Source organism: Oryzias melastigma, linkage group LG14, assembly GCF_002922805.2.
Source record: "Oryzias melastigma strain HK-1 linkage group LG14, ASM292280v2, whole genome shotgun sequence".
NCBI lineage: Eukaryota > Metazoa > Chordata > Actinopteri > Beloniformes > Adrianichthyidae > Oryzias > Oryzias melastigma.
This window is the reverse complement of record NC_050525.1, coordinates 5,685,219-5,711,837: the sequence shown is the minus strand read 5'-3', so window position 1 is coordinate 5,711,837 and position 26,619 is coordinate 5,685,219. Positions and strand designations below refer to the sequence as shown.

The window sequence follows — 26,619 nt, the reverse complement described above, 5'->3', positions numbered from 1 at the left end:
GTGTTTTGAGTTAGATATCAGGCTGGATGTGGAAAAGGGTTTGGGAAATCGCCCCCGACTCTATGAAACTCCCTCTTCCTCCACCCTTTTACTACATCTGTTATGATTAGGGTCATGTATGTTTCCTTTTCACAAGCTTTGATAAGTATCATGATCCACAAATCTATGCATAAAAGATTCGACTAACTTTGTTACGATATGATACAGCCCAATTCTTTTACCTACATGCATACAATCAAGAGATTTATTATTCAATTGGCAGGTAAAATCATAAATGAAAATGTCTCAAACCAGAAAATTCATTTTTTTTCTCATAATTTTGTTCTTCTTTTTAAATAATCTACAAAAAATGTCTAAAGAACATAAAAGCTTCAAACATAAAACCTAAAATTTTGTTTTTTTTAGATCATTTTCTCCTGTTTTCAGTTTTTCTCCATCGTTTTAGTGCGTTTCTGACAACAGAATTAAACTTCTCACAACCGTTAGTGCAACCTCCACAACATTTAGTCATTTGTGCTCAACCTAGTGTCAGTGTCATGTTCATTTCATCCAATAGCATTTCCTTTTGGACACAAAACAATTGATGAAGTACAAATCTTTACAAATTGATCACTTGCGACTTTTCATCATTATTCACTTGTTTTTATCATGTCAGACTGATTTGACATTGTTTATATTAATAATCTTCATTTAATTAATTGTGTTTTTGCACATAAACTTGCTAAACATGTTGTCAAACATTTTGTACGTCTATTCTAAATACAATTGTTAATGTGTCTCCATGAAAATGTCAATAAAGTTTTTTAAGGAGAACCTCATTATACACTGATGAAAGAGATGTTCGGACTAATCACATGAATCGCTACTTTACAAGTATATGTACCATAAACCAGGAGACAGAATCTTAATGAGGATTCTTGGAGGAAGGCGACAGAACTGGGGAAGAAGAGAGCCTCCAAATACACATGTATTGCTAAGTCCTTGCATGGACTTCCATTACAGTGGCACACACGTTACTTGAACTATATTTATAATACATTTTGTGCAATTGAATTTCATTTTTTTGTGCCAAATGCTTTTTTACTGTAACTTTTTTTTCATCTCATCCTTTGTATGTCGTGTCCTGGATTTAGAGGCCAGGGATCCACTGCACACATTCATACAGCTCCATGACTGTTGATGCTCTTTACGGAGACATAAACCCTGAGAATGAAAAGAATTAGCCAGGTTACAACCTGACAAAGTTTGTAGTAGTTTGGGATTTTGTACGTTTCTAACTCTCTACTGTAGTGGTTTGCTGAACATGCTTGTGGAGTATCGTCCTGTACTCTTCATTCCTAAATCCATTTGAGTTTTCCTCTTCCTGTAGTGTATGACCGGTGTCCATGGACCCAAATGACCCAGAACTGTCTGTTTTACAGTATTTCCAGTTTCAACACTACTTCAGTAAGGTTTACTGAGCCAAAGCGAGTTTAGTTTAGTTTTTTCTTTCCATTTGCACAAGGCTGTGAATGGCTGCAAATAAACAGAGTGAAGTGCAAATTCAATGTTTTTTTTTTTATTGAATTCTAGTTTTCAGAATGTCATGCATGAAACTGTGATGGTGTCTTTACATTACATGACATTGGGAAGCACAACCAGAGTACTCGGTCTCAATGAAAACAGGATTAAATCTATTGACTCGGTAGTTCAAAGAAGCTGGAGTCATAACTGGTTATTTTGACAACACCAACACTTTGACATAAAAACTTGCCTTTATAGCAGGAACTACACATTTTGAGCTACTGACTTGCATTTTGAGAAAGTGTCTCTCTTTTGCAGGTTATCTACCATGTTTTGCAGTTTGCACTCATTGTTTTGAGAAACGCCTTAGCTGTGGTGCAAACTTTAATACTGTTGTAAGAAATTCACTAAAGCGATTTAGAAAAACTAATGCTTGTTGTTACAGTTTAATAACCAGTTATGACTCCAGCTTCTTCGAACGAGTAAGTCAAAAGATTTCAGCATTACAATAGAAACATTTTCATATTTTCTGTTTAACCCGTATGGAAAAAAACATACAACCAAAAATAATAAATAATACAAAGGAGTGCATATCCTGTAATTGAAAACAGGAAAAAAAATAATTGTTGTTAAATGAAAGTCCATTTGTCATAAAAAATAAAAAAAAACAGAATTTATTTGCGTTAAAGTTGTTAAAACCTGGCAAAATAATAATAAATATGAAGAAAACATCCACCATTACACAGTTTAGGCAGCCTATTAGAAGAGGTCGGGGTTTAATGTTTCCTGGTCATGTTTATGGTAGTTGGGTAGAAACTGCTCTTAAGTCTTTTGGTCCTTGCTGTGCTCGACCTGCAGCGTTCGCCTGAAGGCTACAGACCAAACAGGGGGTGTCTGGGGTTTGAAGTGTCTTTGATGATGCTTTGTGATCAGGCAGTGGGAGCTGTGGAGGGTTTCCAGGGCAGGGAGAGGGCAGCCAGCAGTCTTTTTGGGCGGTGTTGGTGACCCTCTGGAGAGCTTTTCTCTGAGCCAAATGCATATGCAGTATGTCAATATACTTGCAATGGTAGTATGGTAAAAGGTCACCAGCAGCCTTTGATATTGTTTTTCCTGAATATCCTCTGGAAGTCCAGTCTCTTCTGGGCCTTCTTCGGCAGCTCAGTGGTGATCGTATACCATGTTAAGCTCTCCTCCACGTGGACTCCCAGGAAGCGGAAGACCGCCACTCTCTCCATGATGGATAGTGCCGGTCTTCTTCTTCCTGAATCTATTATGAGTTGTTGTGTCTTTAATGTGTTAAGGAGGAGGTTGTTGGTTGAACATTATGTTGACAGCCGCACCACCTCATCTTTGTAGGCAGACTCACCACCGTGGAGTCATCCGCAAACTTCATGATGCTGTAGTGAAGAGGTGTGCAGTTGTGTGTGTACAGGGAGTAGAGCAGAGGACTCAGTGAACCCCAGTTTGTTTCCCCCGATAATCAGAACAAAGTTTCAGTCTCAATTCGCACAAATGAATCCTAGTCCGGGACCATCTGACCCATCTTTCAAGGTGGTCTTGGTTCATTTCAAATCCGACTGAACTCCCGTTTGCTGTTTTCTGTGAAAAACCTAATATTTAGATATTTTCATTTAAATGAATGACACTGTGGTGCAGTAAAAGATCAAAATGCAAATAAATAAATGTCTCTACACTGTAAAAAAAAAGAAAACTTAGGCAAGTTCAAAATTGTAAGGCAACAAACTCCATGAGAATTTTAAGTTGAGCACTTAAACTCAAAATTTTCAGTTATGCTTTTAAGTTTGTCTTACTTTCAATTTTCTGTTTTTCTAACTCACATAAAAGTTGAACAGACTTAAAATCTTTAATTAAAGCAATGTTAAATCCTGACTCACACTGGATTGGGTTAATTGCATATCCTGGGAATAGAATCCAGGTTTCATGCATGGCAGCTCTTCACCCAGCCCACTGAGCCATCCAGCTAGCCTATACAACTTGTTAGCTTAGCTATGACATTACCAGTAACTCTCTCAATAACTAGCTTATTTACTTAAAAAATGAAATATCACTCAGTCATATATTAAAGCTATAATTAAGACATTAAGTATTTAGGGGAAAATGCCGACATTTTTCAAGGGAAGGATTTACTCAACTGTCTGCAGCAAAAAACACATGATAAAGTTTTAATGTTGCTAGCTTAATATAGCAGAAAAGCACTCTAACAAGAGATTTCCAACATTATTTGAACCAAAATAAATACAAGGGAACACTTAACCTCCAACCAGCACTAGCAGATACTGAGACTACTTCAAGACCAACTCCAAAAGTTGGAGTTCCCGCATTTCACAACAAAAGCATGACAGTTAGCAGAACTTTGGCAAGTTGGGGTGAACACCAACTTCAAGACATGAGTTCTGACAACTCATAAAATAATGTTGAAGCACATAACTACTTTGGTTCGTCGTACTGATGTAAATTTAAGAAACTTTGTCCTAGAAAGCGACACACGTTTTTGCATTTTTTTAGCAAAAAACTACATAGACATAATTGAAAGACGACTTGGATGGATTTTACAATAGATCAAAAGATGATCAGAGTGGAACTTTAACAATAAAGCAATGTGATTTCCTGGATTCTTTATTTTACGTTCTGTCTCTCACAGTTGAAGTGTATTTATAGACCAAACTCATCTGTTTCTGTGGAACACTTGCAGAATTGATGATACTTTTTGTCCCTCCATGTGTGAGCTTCTGGGTTTGTGCTACTGTGATTAGATTTGAGTGTTTTTTTTCCTGAATTTTTTCCCAAAACCTCTGTCTCTGTTTCTTCAGGAACGCCTTTGGACCCAGTGATTCCCAACGCTGAGCCCCCCTTTTGACTCAGGGACACCATGGGGCCCCTTCCCGCTCACCTCCTCCCACTCGTCTTCCTGCTTCTCTTCCTGTGCCTCCCTTGCACCTCCCTCCGGCCTCAGGTTGTGGAGCGGAGCTCTGACCCTGAGGAGCCCCAATCTTCTAACTCCACGGAGGCAGCAACGCAGGCATGTTCGGGTGTGGTGGAGTGTAAACCCGGCATCCTGCTGCCAGTGTGGCTGCCAGCCAACCCCCCTGTGGGGGAGCAGGCGGGGAGGGCTGTTCTCTATTTCTTTTTTCTCATGTACATGTTCCTGGGCGTGTCCATCATCGCAGACCGCTTCATGGCATCGATAGAAGTGATCACGTCTCAGGTAACCACAACCATTCTTTGTTTATATTAGAGTTCTCAAACTCCATTTACTTTGGGGCCACTGAAGGCGGAGTCTAGCTAGAACTGGGCTGTACGGGGTTCCATTTGTCCCAAAAATCTGTTTTTGCGTCCACTGTCTATATCTTTGGTCCATTGTCTATGTCTTCTGAACAAGTTTATTGAACATTTATTCGTGTCTATGTACTACTAAACAATATCTTCTGCATGTCCTGTGAAACCACAGGAGCTAATGATGTTAGCAACTGTTGCTAAGGACTTTTCTGACGACCAGATCCAATGACAAGAGCAAATTCAAAGTTTTAAACATAAAGCAAATACAAAGCTATCATCAAAGAAGTATGGACATGCAGAAGATATTGGTTAGTAGACATTGAACTTTCATATTAAGACGAGAGCCGCAAAATATCGATTTGGGGGCCGTAAATGGCCCGCGGGCCACCAGTTTGAGACCTCTGGTTTATGTGCTTTCCTTCATTTGTGCTGATGTCTGTTTAGATTATGTTACTGATGAATGTCAGTCAGGAAGTTTGTGTTTCTGATAAGAAACATTTTCATGGATTTAATTGAAAATATGGTTTAGCTGCCAGATGTGAATCATCAACAACAAATCCTTTCCGTCTGTGGAACATGCAGATCGGGAAGCGCGATGGGCTTTTCGTCTGACAGAGTAAAGGCTGGCACCAGTCACGGTCTCATATACAACTGTCGTTGTGTTCCGAGGTATAGGCGGTATCTTCAAGGTTAGCTGCTTCTGCTAGATTTTTTTTTTAAATCGTTGGCGTGGTCATGAATTTAGACGGGGCAGTCTGGCGGCCGCCAGTCAAGCGGAGATGACGTCTTTATGAAATCGGGCTAGAGCAGGATGGGAGGAGTCTGAACCAGCTGGCAGCAGCTCGGACTGAGCGATGTGTAAATGTCGCTGGACGGCGGCAGTCCATGTCAAGCCACTAGCCAACGGGTAGCCCGGGGCAACGTTACTTGCACACTTGCGCAATACTTGCACTTTCTCAGCACACAAAACATAATTAAATACTACTTACATACACACATATAATATTTACATCAAAAATAATGGTACAAGCTCAAATGCTAAAAAAAGTTCATTGCTCTTATTTCCGATGCAAATATCTCATGAGTTGTTATCCTGGATTTGCATGGCTGGGATTGCCAGATTAACGTTTGGTCGGCTCATGTCAACAGCCCTCATCAAGTACCTGAGCGGCTTCCGTACGATTTCTAACAACTGGATGGTGGGACGGGGGAGGGTGTTGGCTGGAGGGTGGTGGTCAGAAATTGGCGAATCATCAGAGGATTTGGAGGACCTTGTGGACCTCTAATCTCAGTCAGTTATTGTGCTGCTGCCTTCCTGTCACCGGACTGCCACTATGCACCATCCAAATGCGCCCAGGCGTCCACTTTTGACCCTGTGCCAAAAATCCCAACGTATTCTCCCTCCCAACTCGTCATATATGGATGAATAGTTCGGGTTCCCTCCGCATCACTTTTTGACGTTTTGGGTGTCCCCAACTCTGGGTTTTTTGATGTGCGGGCTGTTCAAATTAAATCAGGGGTCCCCAACCTCTGGGCCACTTGGTACTGGCCCTGAAAATGACACATGCTAATCAGAGTTCCCCAACCCGACATGGACCTTAACCAGGTACCTGTTCCGTGTCCGTTACTGTGTCTTTTACCGCGACCCAAGGGTTGGGGACCCCCGTTTTGTGGACACCCAAAACGTCAAAAAGTGGCGTGGAGGGGACGCGGACCATATATCCAAATATGACGAGATGGGAGTGAGAATGTGTAGACAATTCACCTGACCAGCTTTGCTGCTGCTGCACGGCATGTAATAATGTGATTTGCACTGCCCAATTACAAATGCCACCATGCGTCAACTGGCAAATTTAGCTGAAAAACTGGTGTTTAGGTCGCCGCCTGATTGTGTTTAGGCATATGTGACCGTAGTCTTAGTGAATAACTGGAACCCACTCAGTGTTGTGGGTCACTGTCAGAATCATTTAATCGTTTTAGTTCAGATGTTGTTCAAATCTTTTTAACTTTAATGTAAAGCCAGTGTCAGAACAACCAAGAACTAAGAACTTCATCTGAAATTAAGGTGACTGATTTTAGACGGTTGATACACCGGCATTCAACCAATGTCCAATGCCAGACTTGTTTAATAGTATTCATGTGCTTGAAGGCACAAAAGGAAGTAAAGTTTTTCTCTGTTCATTTCTTTGATAGAGGAAAAAACAAACCTATCTACATGCAATGCCCACTCATTCACTCAAGATGACAATTCACAAATGTAATACTTTGATCAGATTTAGTGTCCTTAAGTTTTCACTGACAGTGTTTTCAGTTTTCTGGATATGTCAGCTTTTGTGTCTCCGGATCACTAACCACACCTCTGTGTTGTGAAAATGAATCTAACAGGAGAAAAAGGTGACCATCACCAAACCCAACGGTGAAACCACAGTGACCACGGTACGGATCTGGAACGAGACCGTTTCCAACCTGACCCTGATGGCCCTGGGCTCCTCTGCACCTGAGATCCTGCTCTCTGTTATCGAGGTTCTTCCTTTCTCTTGTTCCTAACATACAAATGATGGAAGTGCTTGGACAAAATCAGAACTAAGATCAGGAAAAACGGACAGCAGCTTGATGTTGATGGATGCATGTGGCTCGACAGGTCTGTGGGCATAACTTTAATGCGGGGGAGCTCGGGCCCGGCACCATCGTGGGGAGCGCCGCCTTCAACATGTTTGTGATCATCGGCCTGTGCGTGTGGGTGATTCCTGAGGGAGAGTCTCGCAAAATCAAACACCTGCGAGTGTTTTTCATCACCGCTTTCTGGAGCATCTTTGCCTACATCTGGCTCTACCTCATCCTGGCCGTCATCTCCCCGGGGGTCGTGGAGGTGGGCGCCTGTTTTCTTTCTATTAATGTCCACGTCCCGAGAACAGACATGAGCAGTTAGGGCAGCAGGAGAACTTTCAGAACACATTAGTTTTTTCAAAAAGAAGATTAGGTAGCAGCATTTCAGACAACCACGTTTAATGATGCTGTGGTGATATTTGCTGCCCGAACAGGTGTGGGAAGCTGTGGTGACGCTGCTGTACTTTCCGTTGTGTGTACTGCTGGCTTGGATTGCCGACCGCCGCCTGCTCTTCTACAAATACATGCACAAGCGTTACCGTGCCGACAAGAGGCATGGCATTGTGGTGGAAATGGAAGGAGACCTGGCCCCCAAAGGCATTGATGTTATCATGGACAGCAAGCTGGCAGAGAGCGTTTCGTGCCCCGGGAACTCCTCCAGTGTTACCGTCTCAGTGCAGACTGGAGGTGAACTGGACCAGAACCAGGAGGAGGTGAGTAAAGGCCAGAAGCTTTTTTAGGTTCAGATTTTCTCCGGTTTCTTCCCCCTCTCCAAAAACAGCCTTCATAGGTTAACTGGTGATTGTCCTTTAGGTGTGAGTGTGCATACATGTGGGCCAAATCTGAATTGCTTCCCTACCACCCTGGCTACTCCCTTTTGTAGTAGTGTTTAAAAATTGTTTTTAAAGGGTAACCAAACAAGGCAGTTGGAGGCTGACTTCATTCTCAGCCCAGATTTGAAAAATTACAAAAATGGCTACTGGAGCAAGACTGGGCGGCGGAGGCATGGCTTGAATCTATGATTGACAGTTAGGTTAGCTTTATGTAGTGTACGCTGGGTCTTCAATATGGAGAGTGGTACCGGGCAAATAGATGCAAGTTTCTCCACAGAACTTTCTGAGGAGGTTGAGGATGCTTCCCCCTTCTCTTGAGGCTGGCCCTCATGGCCCAGAACCTTATTGTTTTGAGCCGCTGGCTACAGACGCTGCTTTTGCAATGTCCGACAGCAGGGCCGGCCCTGGGCTTAGGCGACTTGGGCAGCCGCCTAGAGTCCCATTTGCTCGATTGGGCGCTAAATCACAATGATTATATATTAATTTTTGTTTGTTTTTTTGTTAAAAAGTTTGACCCACTGCTCATTTCATGTAAAAAAATGTAAGAAGTAATAATTGAAAAACTTTGATAAAATAACTCAAAAGTCTGATATAATCAAGAACTCTACAGTTCAGCGCCCCTCCCTTCCTGTCGCTGCTGCTGTCCAAGGCTGGGCTAGGGGGAGGAGAAGGGCGTGCGTTTTTTTCGCTGTTAATGCTTCTTTAAAACTTAAAGGATGAAAAAAGGAAGAGGAGGAAACACTGACTCAAAGCAGAAGTTTGTCGGTGTTACCGCTATAAAATCGCTTGGAAATTCACTCTTCCCTGAACTTAGCTACAGGACAAATTTAACTGGCGATCTAGAGTTTTTTTTTCTTTCTCAACACCTTTAACAGTTGAAATCTCACTACTTTCCACTTGAATATCAACTGATCAGTGGCTCTGTCAGTTAGCACTCTTTTAAATGAAGAATTTCCCAGTTCAAGCCCCTAAAACCCTGCAGAGGGCGCCAAATTCGTTTTTCGCCTAGGGCGCCATGCAGCCAAGGGTCGGACCTGCCCGACAGTGGGACTGCTGAGGGTTTGCAGGTCCAAAGGGGACCCGTGTCCGAGAGTGGTAAAATGATGCTAGCATCATAGCAAGTAAAAGCTAACGTATTAACCTAACAATCCTGAGTGAACTGCTCATTGCAAATCCATCACCAGAATGGAGTTTGCTGGATTCAATGCCATTTGCACTCAACCTAACTTCCAAGTTTACTGGAAAGTTGTGTAAGCAAGTCAATTTTTAACAACTGAAGGCAAAGCACCTGGCGACAAGTAATGCTAAGGCTAATGACCGATCGTTACAGAATCTAAGATGGGCGGGGCCTTCATACTGGAGCTGCAGAGCATAATGATGTGAAACTACTGTGCATTGACCAATCACAAAATTCAACTGCAATACCTCATTTCAATCTGTAGGGGGCAGCACACAGAAAGGTTTTTGACTATATTTTCAGGAATTAAACAAGTTTATTTTCATTTGTCAAAAAACTGGCAATGACTAAAAGACATTACTTTTAAAGACCCTTTTATAGAGGTCAACAGACAAAAAAAGATGATTTAGTGTTTGGTTACCCTTCAGGGAGGAACTGTAGCGGTGATCTGCATCATGCTAGGGAAGCAATACGGATTTGGTCATACAAGTTCCTGTCTGGTCCAGTATTGGACTGGCAAACCACCCAGGGTGCGCCTTACCTTCACCCCTCAGTAGCTGCTTAGGCTCCTGCACTTCTGTAACCCTAAGCCAGGAGTCCCCAAACTACGGATCCGGCCCTCCTCCACATTTGGCCCGGCCCCCAAAACGCTATCAGAGATGGATAATCTGACCAATCGTGGCCCACATAGAACGTGACTTTTTAATCCACCCCTCTGCAGTCTGAACTGTGACGGTAGAGGATAGACTATTTATTGGTTTAATTTCTAAATTGTTTTAGTATTATTTTTTTCTGTGAATATATCAGAAATTAATTATTTAAAATTTTTCAATGTCTGGCTTTCTGGAAAACCATAAAAGTTTACGTTTAGGCTGTGATTGTTACACTCTGTTACCCTACAAACCGACCCAAGCCCCACACCAGAGAAGAAAACAGTTATGCGGCCCTCACAAGAAAAAGTTTGGAGACTCCTGTCCTAAACTAACCCAAATAAATATTTGAAACATCTGACAGTTGAAAGATCTTAAAGAGTGAACCCTTTATTTATTTTCTAAGAAAACTTTCTTCTCTCTTAGCTGACAAAGAGTAGGAACATCTACTAGCATAGGAATCTTTGAGAAAGCAGTCCTTTCCATCATTTGAACATTCTCCGGTTTGAACAGGTGGTTCGTATCCTGAAGGACCTGAAGGAGAAACACCCGGACAAAGATCTGGACCAACTGATTGAGATGGCCAACTACTCTGCTCTGGTGCAAAAGAAGAAGAGCCGCGCTTTCTACCGCATCCAGGCCACACGTATGATCATCGGAGCCGGAAACGTCTTAAGGAAACACGCCGCCGACCACAAACGGCGTGCGGCAGGCCAGGACAGCGACAGAGACACGTGTTCGTACATTTGCTTTGAAAGTGCTCTGTATCAGTGCACAGAGAGCTGTGGATCCCTGACCCTGGCTGTGGTCTTGGATGGGGGTACGGGCCAAGACACCTTCTATGTAGACTACTGCACTGAAAACGGGTCGGCCAACGCCGGATCGGACTATGAGCTCACCGAGGGAACGCTTGTGTTTAAACCAGGAGAAACTCGCAAAGAGATCAAGGTGAGAAGACCTCTGACCTGAAAGGAAATACATACAGCTGTACAGGCTGGTGGTTAGCACTGTTGCCTCACATTGGTCCTGTTCAAATCCCAGCTGGGTCCTTTCTGTGTGGAGTGTGCATGTTTTCATGTAACACATGTCCAAATTGTCCTTAAGTGTGAGTGTGTGGTTGTGTGACCCTGGAGCAGAATAGCAATCCTGCCTTTAAATGACAGTGGCTTGGATAGGCTCCAGCAACCATGTGATCCCAAACAGGACCAAGTGAGTTCAGAAGCATTAAAGCACATGTGTCAAAGTCAAGGCCCGGGGGCCGGATCCGGCCCTCTGGGTAATTCTATCCGGCCCTCCAGATCATTTTATTTTATTGTTATTAATGACCCGATGTTATCTTGCTCTTATTTCTAATTTTTAAAATTTTGACAAAATGTATTTTTATGGAGATTAAAATATTGAAAGTTATTTATGTTTAAGTTGATCTATTCTGGAATAATATTCCTGTCTGTTTTTATTTATCATAATTATGTTAAAAAGGTACGGTTTTAAAGTTTTAAAATTTGGCATTCTGTTGGCTTTTTGGACTATTTTGGCATTTGCTAAGATTTTTAGACTATTTTGGAGTTTAGCTAATATTTCAGCTACATGCTAACTGTTTTGACTAACCTAAGTTTTTTTTTTTTTGGCTAATTTGGCATTTAGCTAATATTTTAGCAGGCTACCAGCTTCAGCATTTTCAACTTTTAGCTAAAGTGTTTTCAGTTATCAATTTCAGCATCTTCAGCTATCAGGACTATCATCTTCAGTGGCCAAATTCTGCTTAAAGCATTCACATTAGCATTATTGCAGGTAATGCTATATATCCAGTTCATAATTATGTTAAAAAGTTATGGTTATAAAGTTTTAAAAATGTAGTTTTAGAGTGTTCAATAAATGTTTATCCTGTTCAGCCTGCAATCTAAGGTTTGATTTGGATTTTTGCCCCTTGTGTGATCAAGTTTGACACCCATTAGAGCTAAAACAGTCCTTAAATGTTTATCCTGTTCGGCCCGTGACCTCAGGTGTGTTTTGGATTTCGCCCCCCCCGTGAGATTGAGTTTGACACCCCTGCATTAAGGCATTTGGCAAACTGTGAGATGAGTCTTCTAACATTTTGAAAGGTCTTTACAAGTTGATTCTGCGTCATGTTTTTAAAAAAAATTCAAGGCCTAAATTGCTTTACAGTCATAGTTTCATTCACACACAGATGAGAGCAGAGGTACAGAACCGGCGGTACCCAGGCCACAGGGGCACTGTAGGATTCAGCGTCTAGCCCAAAGTCACTTTGACAAACACTGAAGGCTTGCAAAGGAGGAATCAAGCACGATTCTCCAATCTAAGGGTTAACCACTCTACATCTGCACCCTGGCCATCTTTAACTCAGCAAGTTGTAGCCCTCAGACCTAAACTTTCAGCACCTCTGGAGTCATCCAGCGCTGCTCTGTCTCCCCAGGTGCGCATCTTGGACGATGACATCTTTGAAGAAGATGAACACTTCTTTGTGCGCCTTCAGAAACTGCGGCTGGAGGAAGGGGGAGCTGAAGGGACAGGAACTCCACCCAAGGGCAGACTGGTGGAGCCTCTTCTTGCCACGGTCACAATCTTGGATGATGACCATGCAGGGATTTTCACCTTTAAGCAGCAGGTACTGCGGGTGAGCGAGAGCACTGGCGTGCTCACACTAAACGTGGTGAGGAACTCTGGCTCCAGGGGCACGGTGGCTGTGCCGTATCACACAGAGGACGGCAGCGCCAAAGCTGGAGTGGACTATGAGGAAACCAGAGGGGAGCTGGAGTTCACCAACGAGCAAACCAGGTTTGTCTGGGGCAGAAACTACTATCTGCCTAACTCTTGATTAATTCTGTCCTCCTGGACTGAAGGACCAGATTATTTTCACAATCTGCCTTTCTTACTGCGACTTTGAGAAACTTTCACCCCCGCCACAAACTCAAAACTCACCATCATTTGTACACACCTAGTACCTGATGAAAATGAACTTTGGTAAATGGTAAATGTATAACGCTTTCTACCCTCCTTCGAGGGCTCAAAGCGCTTGACAGTTACAGACCCATTCACCCATTCACACACTGATGGTGGCTCCTCTGCCGAACACTGGCGCCAACCTTCCACCAGAGGCAATTCGGGGTTCAGTGTCTTGCCCAAGGACACTTCGACACATGGGCGGGCAAGGCGGGCAAGGCGGGAGTCGAACCCGCTTGCTTCTGATCAGGAGTCGACCGCCCTACCGCTGCACCACAGCCGCCCCTTGGGGTTTAGTGAATGAACCCCTCCCCACCTAAAAAAAAAAGTTGACATCAAAACAGGTGAATCTGAAAATGGGAAAAAATCTCTAACATTAGGTTCACACTGGACATGGAAGCGGAGTGCGCAAGGAATCCACTCTCTCCTGCAATTCACACCAGACGTGCCTTTTTTTGCAGATGGTTGACAGGTGCTTCTGCTAGAACATTTTTTTTTTGTTTTTCCCATCAGGGATAAGTTAATAATCTAAAAATATTACCCTGTGTTTCTGCTAAGAAGAAGCAAGTAGTTAGCAGACCTACACTTCCTTAATTTATCTGTTGTTGAGACACACGGAGAGAAATGTTTGTGTGTGTTGTGATTGAATGTTTATTTTCATCTCCACAGTCTGTTTAGGTACTATACTGTAAATTTTGTACATTATACTTTTATGTTTACATTCTTCTTTTTATTCTTAATATTATTATTATTATTACTGTAAATAGTGTTGCTGTTTGCACAAAGGGAGGAGAGGAAGAAATTTCATCTGTGCTTTGTACTCAGCATATTTGACAAATAAAAGCCTACTTGACTTGACTTGACTAAACCTAAACAGACTGTGGAGATGAAAATAAACATCTGTTTAGGTACTAAAAATGTAGCCACGAGGTGGCCCAAGCCCGGATAAATACAGAGGGTTGTGTCAGCAAGGACATCCAACGTAAAATCTTTGCCAAATCAAATATGTGAATCAGTAATATGATATCCATACCGAATCGGTCGAGGCCCGGGTTAACAACGACCGCCATCGGTGCTGTTCACCGACAGGGTGCCGGTGGAAATTGGACTACTGTTGGTGGAAGAAGGAGAGGAGGAAGGCGGGTTCGTAGGGAGAGAGAGAAGAGGAAAGTCACTAGTGTTGGACTGAGAGTTGGGACTTTGAATGTTGGAACTATGACAGGAAAGGGTAGAGAGTTAGTGGACATGATGCAGAGGAGAAAGGTAGACATACTGTGTGTCCAGGAGACCAGGTGGAAAGGTAGCAAGGCTAGAAGTTTAGGAGCAGGGTTCAAGTTGTTCTATCATGGTGGAGATGGGAAGAGAAATGGAGTAGGAGTTATCCTAAAGGAGGAGTTTGTTAGGAGTGTTGTGGAGGTAAAAAGAGTGTCAGATAGAGTGATGAGTCTGAAGATAGAAATGGAGGGTGTCATGTTCAATGTTGTCAGTGGGTATGCCCCACAGGTAGAATGTGAGCTGGAAGAGAAGGAGAAGTTCTGGTTGGATCTTGATGAAGTGATGATGAGCATCCCTGGAAATAAGAGAGTTGTCATTGGTGCAGATTTCAATGGTCATGTTGGTGCAGGAAACCGAGGTGATGAGGAGGTGATGGGCAGGTTTGGTATCCAGGAGAGGAATGTAGAAGGACAGATGGTTGTTGATTTTGCAAAAAAGATGGAAATGGCGATAGTGAATACATTCTTTGAGAAGAGACAGGAACATAGAGTGACCTATAAGAGCGGAGGTAGAAGCACACAGATAGACTACATCTTGTGTAGACGGTGTAATCTGAAGGAGATCAGTGACTGTAAAGTAGTGGTTGGTGAGAGTGTTTCCAGACAGCACAGGATGGTGGTGTGTTTGCAGATGATATTGTGATTTGTAGTGAGAGCAGGGAACAGGTGCTCCACGCCTGGTGTGAGCCACACCATTGGTTAGAAATGTCAAACTCAACTGGACAAGGGACCAGAATCCAAAACACACGTTACATCTAAAAAAATCTCAGTAAATGCCAAAATAGTCCAAAAAGCTAACAGAATGCCAATTTTTTAAACATTAAAACATGGGTTATAACAAGGATGCCGAATGGAAGCAGCCTCCATTCTGCGCTGCTTTGTGGCTCTTCTGCGTCCAGTGTGAACCAGGGATTATGTTTTTTTCAGAATTCACTAACAAAACCAAAACACACATGTTTGGGATAACCAAAGGAAATCCTGATATTAATATGGGAATGCCACCGGACCGAGAGTTTGGTGGCCATTTTGTGGTAATGTGTAAAATAAGGGATTTTGGCTGAATCAAATTCTCCCCCCTACCCCTACGACTTCTCCCTACCCCTAGATTTGGCTATCCAAACAGAAAAATAGTGTCTTCTAATTCAGACATCGCTCCCATTAGATGACGTCAGCGCGTTGCTGCCAGCGCCTGGAAAATACATGGATGTAGACAGGAATCCCATGGACCGTGATGTTTGCAGATGATATTGTGATTTGTAGCAAGAGCAGAGAACAGGTGAAGGTGGAGCTAGAGAGGCGGATGTTTACCCTGGAAAAGAGAATAATGAAGGTTGGCCGCAGCAAGACTGAGATTAAGAAGTATCTAGGGCAGGGCTCTCAAACTCAATTTACCTTGGGGCCACTGAGTCTGGCTGAGGCTGGGCCATATGGGGTTATATTTATGCTAAAAATATGTTTTTGTGTCCACTTTGTTACATTGTCTATGTCTACAGTTTATTGAACATTTGTTCATGTCTATGTACTACTAAGCAAAGCAATATATTCTGCATGTCCTGTGAAACGACAGGAGCTAACAACAATAGCAACTGTTGCTAAGGACTTTTCTGACAACCAAATCCAACAATGATAGCAAACGCAAAGTTTTAAGCATCACAAAGCAAATACAAAGCTATCATCAAAGAAGCGTGGACATTAAAGGTGTGGAAAAGTGTGGTGAGACCAGTCGTGTTGCTCGGCCTAGAGACAGTGAGGAAAAGACAGGAAGCAGAGCTGGAGGTAGCAGCGATGAAGATGCTGAGGTTCTCTTTTGGAGTGACCAGGATGGATAGGATCAGGAATGAGTGAACAGTTTGGTCTTTTGTTGTTTTTATTTCACTTTTACACAAAATGCCCAGTGTAGTCAAACTGAGAGAAATAATTGAGGTAAGTGGACGATCTTCTAGGCAGGGTCACCTTGTGACGTGAACGAGCTGATGACATGACACCTGCACATGATCACATCTCAGATTAGGTGTGGGAACCTCCAGCTGTCCCGCCTGTGTAAACTGACAGATCTGGTTCTCATTAAACTTTCAGGGAGCAAAAGTTGTTTGTACTGCAGAAGATGGTTTTTAAATGTGGCTCCATGGCTCTTGCCCAAACAAAGGAAATGATTGTCCGGGTTAGCTACAGCTTGAGAGACAATAGTGGCGTGTACATGTGTAAATATCTTTAACCCTTTAACACCAGAGTTCCTGTGTTTGTGTTCTTTGATTTACTCAAACTTTTCAACTGTTTGCACAATCAACTTAATTCCAGCAGATTCTGAAGGAGCTCGCTAGTCTCTGTGATGGCTCCACCTGTGTTTGCCCACATTGGCTTAAGTGGACACTCAGTGGGTAGGCTTAAATTGTACATGTTTTACTTAATTAATGTATAAGAAATTTTAATAAGCTTTATAACTCTGTTATATAGTTTTAACATTTGTTGTATTTTATTGTTGTATTGATTGTTGCCCAGGGCTTCCTCTAAAAAGAGGTTTTAGATCTCAATGGGACCCACCCTGGTTAAATAAAGGTTAATGACAATAACAGAGGAGTTCACTAAGATGCTGCAGAGGAGCTAGCTAGCTCGCTAACTTGCTACAGCCGAGCTCACTAGCATGCTACAGTGAAACTCGTTAGCTTGCTACAACGGAGCTTGCTAGCTTGCTACAAAGGAGGTTGCTAGCATGCTACAAAGGAACTCACTAGCATGCTACAGTGCAGTTGCTAGTATGCTACAGTGGAGCTTGCTAGCATGCTACAGTGCAGTTGCTAGTATGCTACAGTGGAGCTTGCTAGCATGCTACAGAGGACCTCACTAGTATGATACAGTAGAGCTTGCTAGCATGCTACAGTGGAGCTCGCTAGCATGCTACAAAGGAACTCACTAGCATGCTACAGTGCAGCTCGCTAGCATGCTACAGTGGAGCTTGCTAGCATGCTACAGAGGACCTCACTAGTATACTACAGTAGAGCTCGCGAGCATGCTACAGTGGATCTCGCTAGCATGCTACAGCGTAGCTCACTAGTATGCTACAGTAGAGCTCGCGAGCATGCTACAGTGGATCTCGCTAGCATGCTACAGCGTAGCTCACTAGCATGCTAGTGGAGGTTACTAGCATGTTAGTGGAGCTTGCTAGCTTGCTAGAGTGGAGCTTGTTAGCAGTGTTAATTTCGTTGACGAAAAATTTTCGTCATCGTCTTCGTCAACGACATTATTTATCCAACGAAAACGAAACGAAAACGAAACGAAAACTCCCGCCCAGACACGAAAACTTTAACAAAATTGATAGACTTTTTCGTCAACGAATAAAAACGAAACTAAAATGCTCTTCGAAGACGATATCCAATCATAATGACTGCTGGTGGAGGAGGGCGGGAGCCAATGCAGAGCGATCCAATCAGAACACAGAGCCCTGCAGCCCGCCTGGGAAGATGCTAATTCAATGACTCGTGTCTGTGATAGAGGTGAAAAATGTCTAATCCAGGTAGAAACAGAAAAGTACATATATGGACAAATGTTATATTAAAGACGACCCTCAACAAGACGTTGTGTGGAGCGACCATCACAGGCAAAAACACAAGAAAACCTGAAGCGACGTTTGCAGACAAGCCAGCCTGAAATCCACGCAAAGGTAAACATACAAACACGATTATTTCCAGCGTATTGGGCTGAATCCAAATTCTCCCCCTAATGTCAGTAATGCGGTTTTGTTTTAGCATGACGTTTGTAAAGTTATAAACCGATGTTTTAGCATATTTCCGAGCGCTAGCAGCCCCGCTGCTTCTTCAGATCCACAAGCAGTCACCGGTTTAATCTCCAACTCCATCACGTTACGTGACAACAGCGCCCTCTATTGGCCGGCGGTGGTATTACAGTTCATCACAGACATGCTGTTCAAGCACATATAACATGCTCACAGGTGTTCTGGACAGCTTACACCCCATGTTTTTTTATGCATTTTTACACTTGACTCAATACAAGTTTTTTTTGTTAAGACATTTATAATAAGACTGATGTTATTTACACATATTTACATGTGACCAGCACAGAATATGATGAAATTAATGTTTTGTTCAAATGTAATACGTGCAGCCAGGATCCCGTTGCTGCATTTTAAGTTTGTCCAAGGCTGGATTTCTTTTGTTGGCCGCACGTATTTAAAATTAAACTTAAAGTTAAAGTCCCATTAACTGTCACACTCCTAAAAGTGTGAAATGTGTTCTCCACATTTGACCCATCCCCTGGTGGAGCCGTGAGCTGCAGAGACTGCAGCACTCAGGAAACATTTGCTTGTTTAACCATAACAATAACCATAATCCTAACCTTAACCCTTTACTCTGGGTCAGTGCGACTGAGAAAAAAGTTCATCACTGGCCGCATGTTTTTTTGAAAATTACATACAAATAGACACTTTCTTTTTGGAAATGGGATGGAATTATAATTATTTTTTTCTTTTAATGTGTTTTAAGTTGTTGAAGCTGAATTAACAGAAATTACAAGTTTGGAAAGCAAAGTGAAGTAAAATGTTTTTTTTTACAAATTAGTAAAATCTTTGCGTGTTATTCATATGATTATACTTAGTAAATTTAATTCAAATGCTTTACCTTTATTTATATTTTTGTCGACTAAATATCTGCTGTAATTTAGTCGACTAAATATCTGCTGTAATTTAGTCGACTAAAATGTGACTAAAATTAATAGAATCAACATGACTAAATTGCGACTAAAACTAAACCCTATTTTAGTCAAAAGACTAAGAATAAAACTAAATTAAAATTCTCCGTCAAAATTAACACTGCTTGTTAGCATGCTACAGCGGAGCTTGTCACCTTGCTAGCATGCTACGGCGGAGCTTACTAGCTTGCTACAGCATAGCTCACTAGCATGCTACAGTGGAGCTTGCTAGCATTGCCCAATGGAGCTTACTAGCTTGTCTAACTGAGCTTACTAGCTCGCTAGCATGCTACAAAGGAGTTCATTAGCATGCTACAAAGGAGCTCACTAGCATGCTGAAGCGTAACTTGTTAGCATGCTACAGCGGAGCTTGTCACCTTGCTAGCATGCTACAGCGGAGCTTACTAGCTTGCTACAGCGTAGCTCACTAGCATGCTACAGTGGAGCTTGCTAGCATTGCCCAGTGGAGCTTACTAGCTTGTCCAACTGAGCTTACTAGCTTTCTACAGCGTAGCTCGCAAGTATGCTACAGTGGCGCTCGCAAACATGCTACAGTGGAGCTCGCTAGCATGCTACCCTGTCCACCGGGCAGCTGCTTAGCATACCGAGCTAACCCACAGAATCCCCACTTAAGTCAATGTGAGCAAACACAGGTGAGGTCACCACAGAAACTGCAGACAAACTCAATCAGGACCCTCATTTTCTGCCCACTTTTAAACCATATGGGGTCCACTTGACCTGCTGGGTTGGAAGATATCTTGTTTATCTCCATCCATATTTTTAATGTTTTCAATTCATAATTTAATGTATTTAAAATAAGGAATCATGAACATGTCACACACAAGTTTGAAAAGTAAGACTAGTGGTAATTATTGACTGATGTCATTTATGGATACAAGTGTGCATGTGTGTCTGCTTGAATGTGCCCAGTCAGACATTACAGGTGCGCATCATCAACGTGGAGGAGTACGAGAAGCAGGAGAACTTCTTCATTGTGCTGGAAAACCCCAAGTGGCTGAAGCGAGGACTGTCAGGTCAGTGTCAGGAATTCACACAAACCTGTTATGTCTGTTCGGCTTTGAGGTGACAAGAAGCCTCCGTTTCAGCTATGTGTGCACGCACATGCACACTCCAGAACAGCAACACACCCAGGTTCATCTATTAGATTAGATGCTGACTGTTGAAGCTGATGTACTGCAGAGTTCAGTGTTTCTGCGTCCGGTTGAGAAGCATCTTTGGATTTCTTTTGAACCATTATTTGTCTTTTCTTCACAGCACTGCTGCTGAATCAGGGTAAGACAGTGTGGATTGGGAGGGGGGGTGTTAAAGGTGTCACCTGCAGCATTTTTAAACTCATGGGACAGAATATAGAAATAGATGTAGAAAATTATTGATCTTTCATTCATCAAATTAATTTGTTTTTCATTTAAGTTTTTTTTTTTTTACCTTTTTAGTGCTTTCTTTTATTTTTTAATGTCATAATGAATCATTTTGAAAATTCTGCCATTGCGTAGTCAAAAAAAGTACAATACTATTTTTTGTTTAAAATAATATTGTTATTGAGCAAAAATAGAAAAATATAATATTCAGAATTTTGATGATTATCCTCAGCCCTAATAATGAACAAAAAAGAGTTGGATGTGTTTGGCATTGAATCTAGCGAATTCCGTCTTGGTGATGGATTTGTAATGAACATTTCAGTCTGGATTGTTTGTTTAATACGTTAGCCTTTATTAGCTATGATGCTAGCAGCATTTTACCACTCTCAGACACGGGTCTGCAAACCCTCAGTTGCGCTGGCCGCCCCAATGTCAAGCACTGGAAAAGCAGCGTCTTGAGGATTGATAAATATTCCTGGATTGACCCTTGCCGTTTCGCTGCTGTAGACAGAGACGCGCGCACACGGGCGCCATTGCTATGCATTGAGAACAGAACGCATCTGTTTCAATGTAAGACACGCAGGCATCAACCACAAAAATCGGGGTAGCTCCCTCATTTCATAACCGATTTTCACAAAGCTTAAAAAATGATTTGGTATATTTACATTTTTATTATCTCTAAAAAATAAGCTGTAAATAGTGCAAGAACTCCGCCTTCAAGTGTTACAGGTAACGCACTGCTATCTAATGAACAGATTTTGCCTTTATTCCAGAATCTATACAACTGAACTTGTAAATGTATCATATATCAATTAGCTCTGGTCTTGGGAGAAGAAAATCGTCAACCTCTTCAGAAAGTTCTGTGGAGAAACTTGCATCACTTTGCCCGGTAATTGAACATAACAATGACAAACCACTCTCCATTTTGATTCAGTATGTGCTACGTAAAGCTAACTTAACTGTCAACCATAGATCCAAGCCACACCTCCGCCGCTCAGTCTGCTCCATTAGCCCCGCCCCCCCCCCTTTTTTTGGCATTTTTCAAATATGGGCTGAGAGTAGAGTCAACCTCCAACGATCTTGTTTGGTTACCCTTTAAAAGACATTTTCTGTCTGCATCAGATCAAAGCTGGAAGACACTGTGGTGAAAACCTTCCTGAGCTTCAGTTAAAAAATGTAAGAATGGACAGAAAAATACAACAAACAATGGAAGACAGGCCATCCTAACACTGAAGAATGTTTCTAACTGAGAAAGTCAGTATACTACGCATATAAACTATGAGTTAACAATGAAATTGCGCAAATTAGATTTGCGACAATAAATTTGCCGAATAGAAACACGACAATTTGGGAAAAAACTTGCATTTATCCAAATAAGTTTTTGAGGCCCAGTGAAATTGACATATTACGCAAAACGGCAATGGAAACACTGTTTCGAGTTAAATGAGTCACATGAGAACAACCAGATACCGCTCTCCTTGGTCACTCCACAGGAGGAGCCAGAGGTCCCACAGCCTCACACAGCTCATCAGAAGTTGAGCGTGTCATGTGGAATTGTTGGATCCACAGCTCCTCTGTAAAATCATCAACCACCATTTCCCAAAATCTCTCCATCTGTAGCCGCTCCCAGATAGCTCGCCGCCCCATGGCCTGAATAAAACGCTGACGTCTCCTTTGATAAGTGATTATGAGTTCTAGTGCTGTGGCAGAAATTTGAATTTATCTGCTGTCAATCAGAGTATTGTTCACATCCGTCACCATGTTTTTGAATGACTTATTGTCTAAGTTGGTTGGTTTTGTGTTTATTTGGATAATTATGATTTAATGGAAACAGCTTGGTTCAGAATTTGTGTTTTTTTGACATTTCTAGAATTTTTATAAAGTTTTGCATATATGTGTAATGCAATAGGGGTGTGCCAAAATATCGATATTGCGATATATTCCGATCGATTCTCGATGGGTTCTCAACAAGTATCGATCTTATATTTTCATCTGAAGAGGCTGTTGCTGAGCATCTGAGCCGCGTGACAGATCTGATAAGCAGTTTGGCGCGCTGCGTCGGACATTTAATGGCGATGGCGACTTCATTCAGGAAAAAGCACCGGTGAGATTCGGGCTCTGTAGCGTGTGTGAAGCATGTCTACCTGTCAGCATTTATCATCCATCTGTAGAAGAGGCAGCCGGTAAGAAGTGAGTTTGTCTAAGCGCTAGAATGACTATGATCACACACTTCCTGTTTGATCGGTGTGCTGTGGGAGCTAGGCGCTCGCTTTGAAATAGTTTGTGTGTACTTCATGTTGTTACGGCTGTGGCCGTGTTTGGCTTTGGTTTTCTTATGTTTTGTGTATTTTGGTCAGAGTGGGACTTCTTCGTGTTTTGTGGAAATTTGTTTGTATATGGAGACGTATGTTGTGCTTTTGTTACACATTTCTTATTTACTTTACCTTTATGTTAGGGCCCGAACCCCAGACCAAATGGGGGGGGTAACATAAATTGGGGGCTCGTCCGGGATAGTGCGAGAGGTCCAGGATCTAAATCCATCCAGATCCTTTTTTTTTTTTTTTTTTAATTTTGTGCAATTTGTTTGTATCTGGAGACAAATAGTTTGGTTAACAGTTTTTCCTTATGGTTCATTTGTGACATCTACATTTGGTGAAGTATGAGACTTCTTTTGCCGTTGAATCCTGAGAGCTTTTTTTTGTATTTGAGCAGGAAGTGTGTCCATCCTCAGGTCTACCTCAACTGGTTGTACTCAGTTGGAAATGGTAGAGGTGAAGATGTAGGAGTGGAGGCTGCTGCATTTCCTTTATGTTAGGCCCCGCACCCCTAGACCACATGGGGCGTAACATAGGTACCGTTTTTCATGCACTTTGATGTTTAACCTGCTGGTGTACGGTGTAACTTTGGTAAATTTATGGTGTGAAGTTTTCAAATGAATGTAATATTTGCTCATTTTGATTTAAAGTCATTCTTAAATAAAAATGTAGGATTTGATGTATGAACTTAAATAAAAATGTAATTAAAATAAAGTACATAAATTCAGTGTAAAATAGGGAGGTTGCTAGTTTATTGAGGCACTTAAAATTATTTAAATTAATATTGATTAAAGTTGTTTATTGATATTCTGTTATAAAATTGGAATTTGTAAATATTTATTACCATTATTATTAGGGATGTCCTGAACAGGTTTATTTGGGCCCGATCCGATTCCGAGTCCTTTGATTTTGTGTATCTGCCGATACCGAGTCCCGATCCGATACTTTTATAAGACATTTAAAACATGATCAAATTGAATAAACAGATTTGTGTTGTCCCTTATTTATATTTCAATAACCTTCTTTTATCATTAAAAACTTAAATAAAACACTTCTGTGAAGTAGCTTTAATAAACAAGTAAAGATACAGCAAATATAAACTAGGAAAAAAAATTAAATTTTCTTGTAATATAATTAATAATTAGTCATGTGATAAAGTTTAGTGACTTTAGCTTTAACATCTTTGGAGCTATTGAACATTTTTAACCAAATGTGATTCCTGTCCTCATTTAAAATTCTTACAAATAAATGATGACTTTGTTTTAGCATCATCATCTGTCAAGAACAGGCAGACAGCTGGATCCAAGTGCAGCAGGTTTATTCGGCACAGGCAGGGCAACAGGCGTGATGCACAGCTAAAAGTCCACAAAACTAAATCAGGGTCAGGCAGGCAGGGGTCAAGCACCAGCATGAGGGCATCAGAGGAGAAGCAGAGTAGTCAGGATCCAGGCGAGGTTCAGGGCAGGCGGCAGGCAATCAGAGGGTCAGAGACAGAAGATCAGGTCCAGGTATAAACACTCGGTAATGAAGGCAGGGTGGCAAAAACAAATACTTCGCAGAGAGTGTGGCTCTGTGTGCTGCTTAAGAAGCAGGTGGGTGATTGTGTGATTGGAGACAGCTGAGCAGGAACCAGGAACTGAGGGCTGGGGCTTCTGGGAGATGAAGTGCAGATGAGGCTCAGGAGAGTTTTAGAATTCAGGCGATGGCTCCCTCTGGTGGTCTGAGGGAAAAACAGACTGATTCATGACATCATCGATATCGTGAGCCCTGTATCACATCGTATCATGAGGTACCCAGTGATGCCCAGCCCTATAATGCAAACACAGCTAATGAGAACAGGTTCTTGTAGCATCAAAAGTGTTTAGATCAGGGGTGTTAAACTCAATCCCACATTATTTTTAACATGATCAGACACTTGCAGCATCTGAGCATCAGTGATGAGTTCGTCCGCTTAACAGAAGCAGGGAATACAAAGACAACAAAATTAAATAAAAAAAGAACAAATTGCATTCTGCAGTGCTGTAAGATATGAGAAAGAAGATATTGCTCCAGCAACTTGCTCTATTTTCTATCTAGTCGTCCACTCTCTGTGTCTCTCTATGTGTGAAGTTCAGTATTTCCTAACTTCTTCAGTAAGTCTTCGTTATTTTTAGTGTTAAAAAATATTTTTGGAAAGAGTTTTCTGCGTAGTCGCGTCCTCTAATTGCTGAAATAAATTCAAGTTAAATTAGGCGATATGCATGCGATTGCACTCAGGGCCCAACATTTCAGTTGCGTGACGTCACCAGCAGGTGTAGCGTTCTGATGCGACTGAAGTGATTCTGCTCCGATGGCCGTGCGACCACTGCGACGCCAGCGATTACAAATCGCACAGAAGTATAAACCAGCCTTAACTCCCATAAACATATGAAGTCACAGTCTTTTCTTCTCATAACTGGTGTCTGACCTTAACTTCAACCTTCTGTTTCTGGTTGGAGATATCTGATCAGGACTTTAAAGGTTGATTTAGAAGACGTTTTCTGCTCATCTGAGCAACTACTGCTTCAGCTGCCCTGATTCATTATTTTATGACGTCAGAAGTCTCCACATGAAAAGTCATTCGCTTTTATCTTTTTAAAAAACGGCTTCATATTTCTGAAATGGTGTCATCGCATCAATCCGGGAACATTTCTAAGATTACTGAAGTATCCTTGAATGTTTCTTCTGGATTCATAAACCTCAGGGAAGCAGCAGGCATTTTCTCTGGGTTTCCTCCCACAGCTGTTAGGAGGCTGATCCCGCTCAGGCAGAACGGGTTTGGGACTGAAAAGTAGTGCATAGAAACAGAACCATGCTGCATGTGGCTCCTTTAAAGTATGAGGAGAGCACACAAGCGAGTGCTGCTTCCTTCATATTTGTCCCAGAGTTGTGACGGGGCTCCGTGTGCATGTGCACGTGTGTGCATGCGTGTGCATTTGACACTACCACGACAGACTTCATGGATGAGCGCCTGTTCTTTCCATCAGGAGCCCCAGCCCCCGAGGAGGCGGAGGCTCGGAGGATCTGTGAGATGGGCAAGCCCATTCTGGGGGAACACAGCAGGCTGGAGGTCATCATACAGGAGGCCTGCGATTTCAGGGTGAGTTTGTGGCAGAATTTCTGTTACTCTTGAGTGACAACATGGTCTGCAACTTTTTAAACAAAACCAGCCAGTTGGTCTAGTTCAGGGGTCTGGAACCTGTGGCTCCAGAGCCACATGTGGATCTTTTATCTCTCTGTGGTGGCTCTCTGGCTGAAGATAAATAAAATAATAGTAATTTCTTAAAGAAAGAATGACTTAATTATGCTTTAAAGCATTCAGACAATAAATGCTTGAGTTTTTGGTATTCATGAACTTTAAAGTTTCTAAATATTGAGCAAATTATGAATGATCAAAATTTTTAATTAATTAGTAAAAAAAGCCTTTAAACATATTCATGGGCTATGTATCATTTTACCTGATATTTTAGCAACATGCTAACATTTTGGGCTAATTTGTTATCTACTGGGGCTTTTAAGGTTAATTCAGAGTTTAACTTCTATTTTAGCAACAGATTAAAGTTTTTGACCAATTTAGTTTACTAAGAAATTTTTTAGGCAATTTTGGAGTTCGGCTAGTAAGCAACAGGCTAGCTTTTTTTGGCTAATTTGACCTCTACTGATTTTTTATGATAATTTGAAGTTTAGCTAATATTTTAACAATATGCAAAAGTTTTTGGCTAATTTGTTACTTACTGGGATTTTTAGGTTAATTTTTAAGTTAATACATTTGTTTTAGGTTAATTATTTTTAGGTTAATTTAATTAATTTTATTTAGTTTACTTAGGAACTTTAGGGCATTATGGAGTATTTTAGCACTAGGATCTTAGCAACGAGCTAGCTTTTTTTGTGGATAATTTGGCAA

At 41.8% G+C, this 26,619-nt stretch overlaps 1 protein-coding gene across 3 annotated transcripts in view; it reads left to right on the top strand.

Moving 5' to 3' along the window:
- Positions 1-26,619, top strand: part of slc8a2a (solute carrier family 8 member 2a) — a 54,445-nt gene that overhangs the window by 22,902 nt on the left and 4,924 nt on the right. For 2 of the 3 annotated variants that reach the window (XM_024260635.2, XM_036215251.1), the window contains 9 exons: positions 4,335-4,729; positions 7,186-7,323; positions 7,442-7,669; positions 7,842-8,120; positions 10,581-11,015; positions 12,502-12,863; positions 19,934-20,037; positions 20,279-20,296; positions 25,703-25,815. In XM_024260635.2, coding sequence (XP_024116403.1) covers positions 4,394-4,729; positions 7,186-7,323; positions 7,442-7,669; positions 7,842-8,120; positions 10,581-11,015; positions 12,502-12,863; positions 19,934-20,037; positions 20,279-20,296; positions 25,703-25,815 — 2,013 coding nt within the window. In that variant the 5' untranslated portion in view covers positions 4,335-4,393. The remainder of the gene's footprint in view (positions 1-4,334; positions 4,730-7,185; positions 7,324-7,441; positions 7,670-7,841; positions 8,121-10,580; positions 11,016-12,501; positions 12,864-19,933; positions 20,038-20,278; positions 20,297-25,702; positions 25,816-26,619) is intronic. The other variant, XM_036215252.1, reaches the window with a different exon arrangement.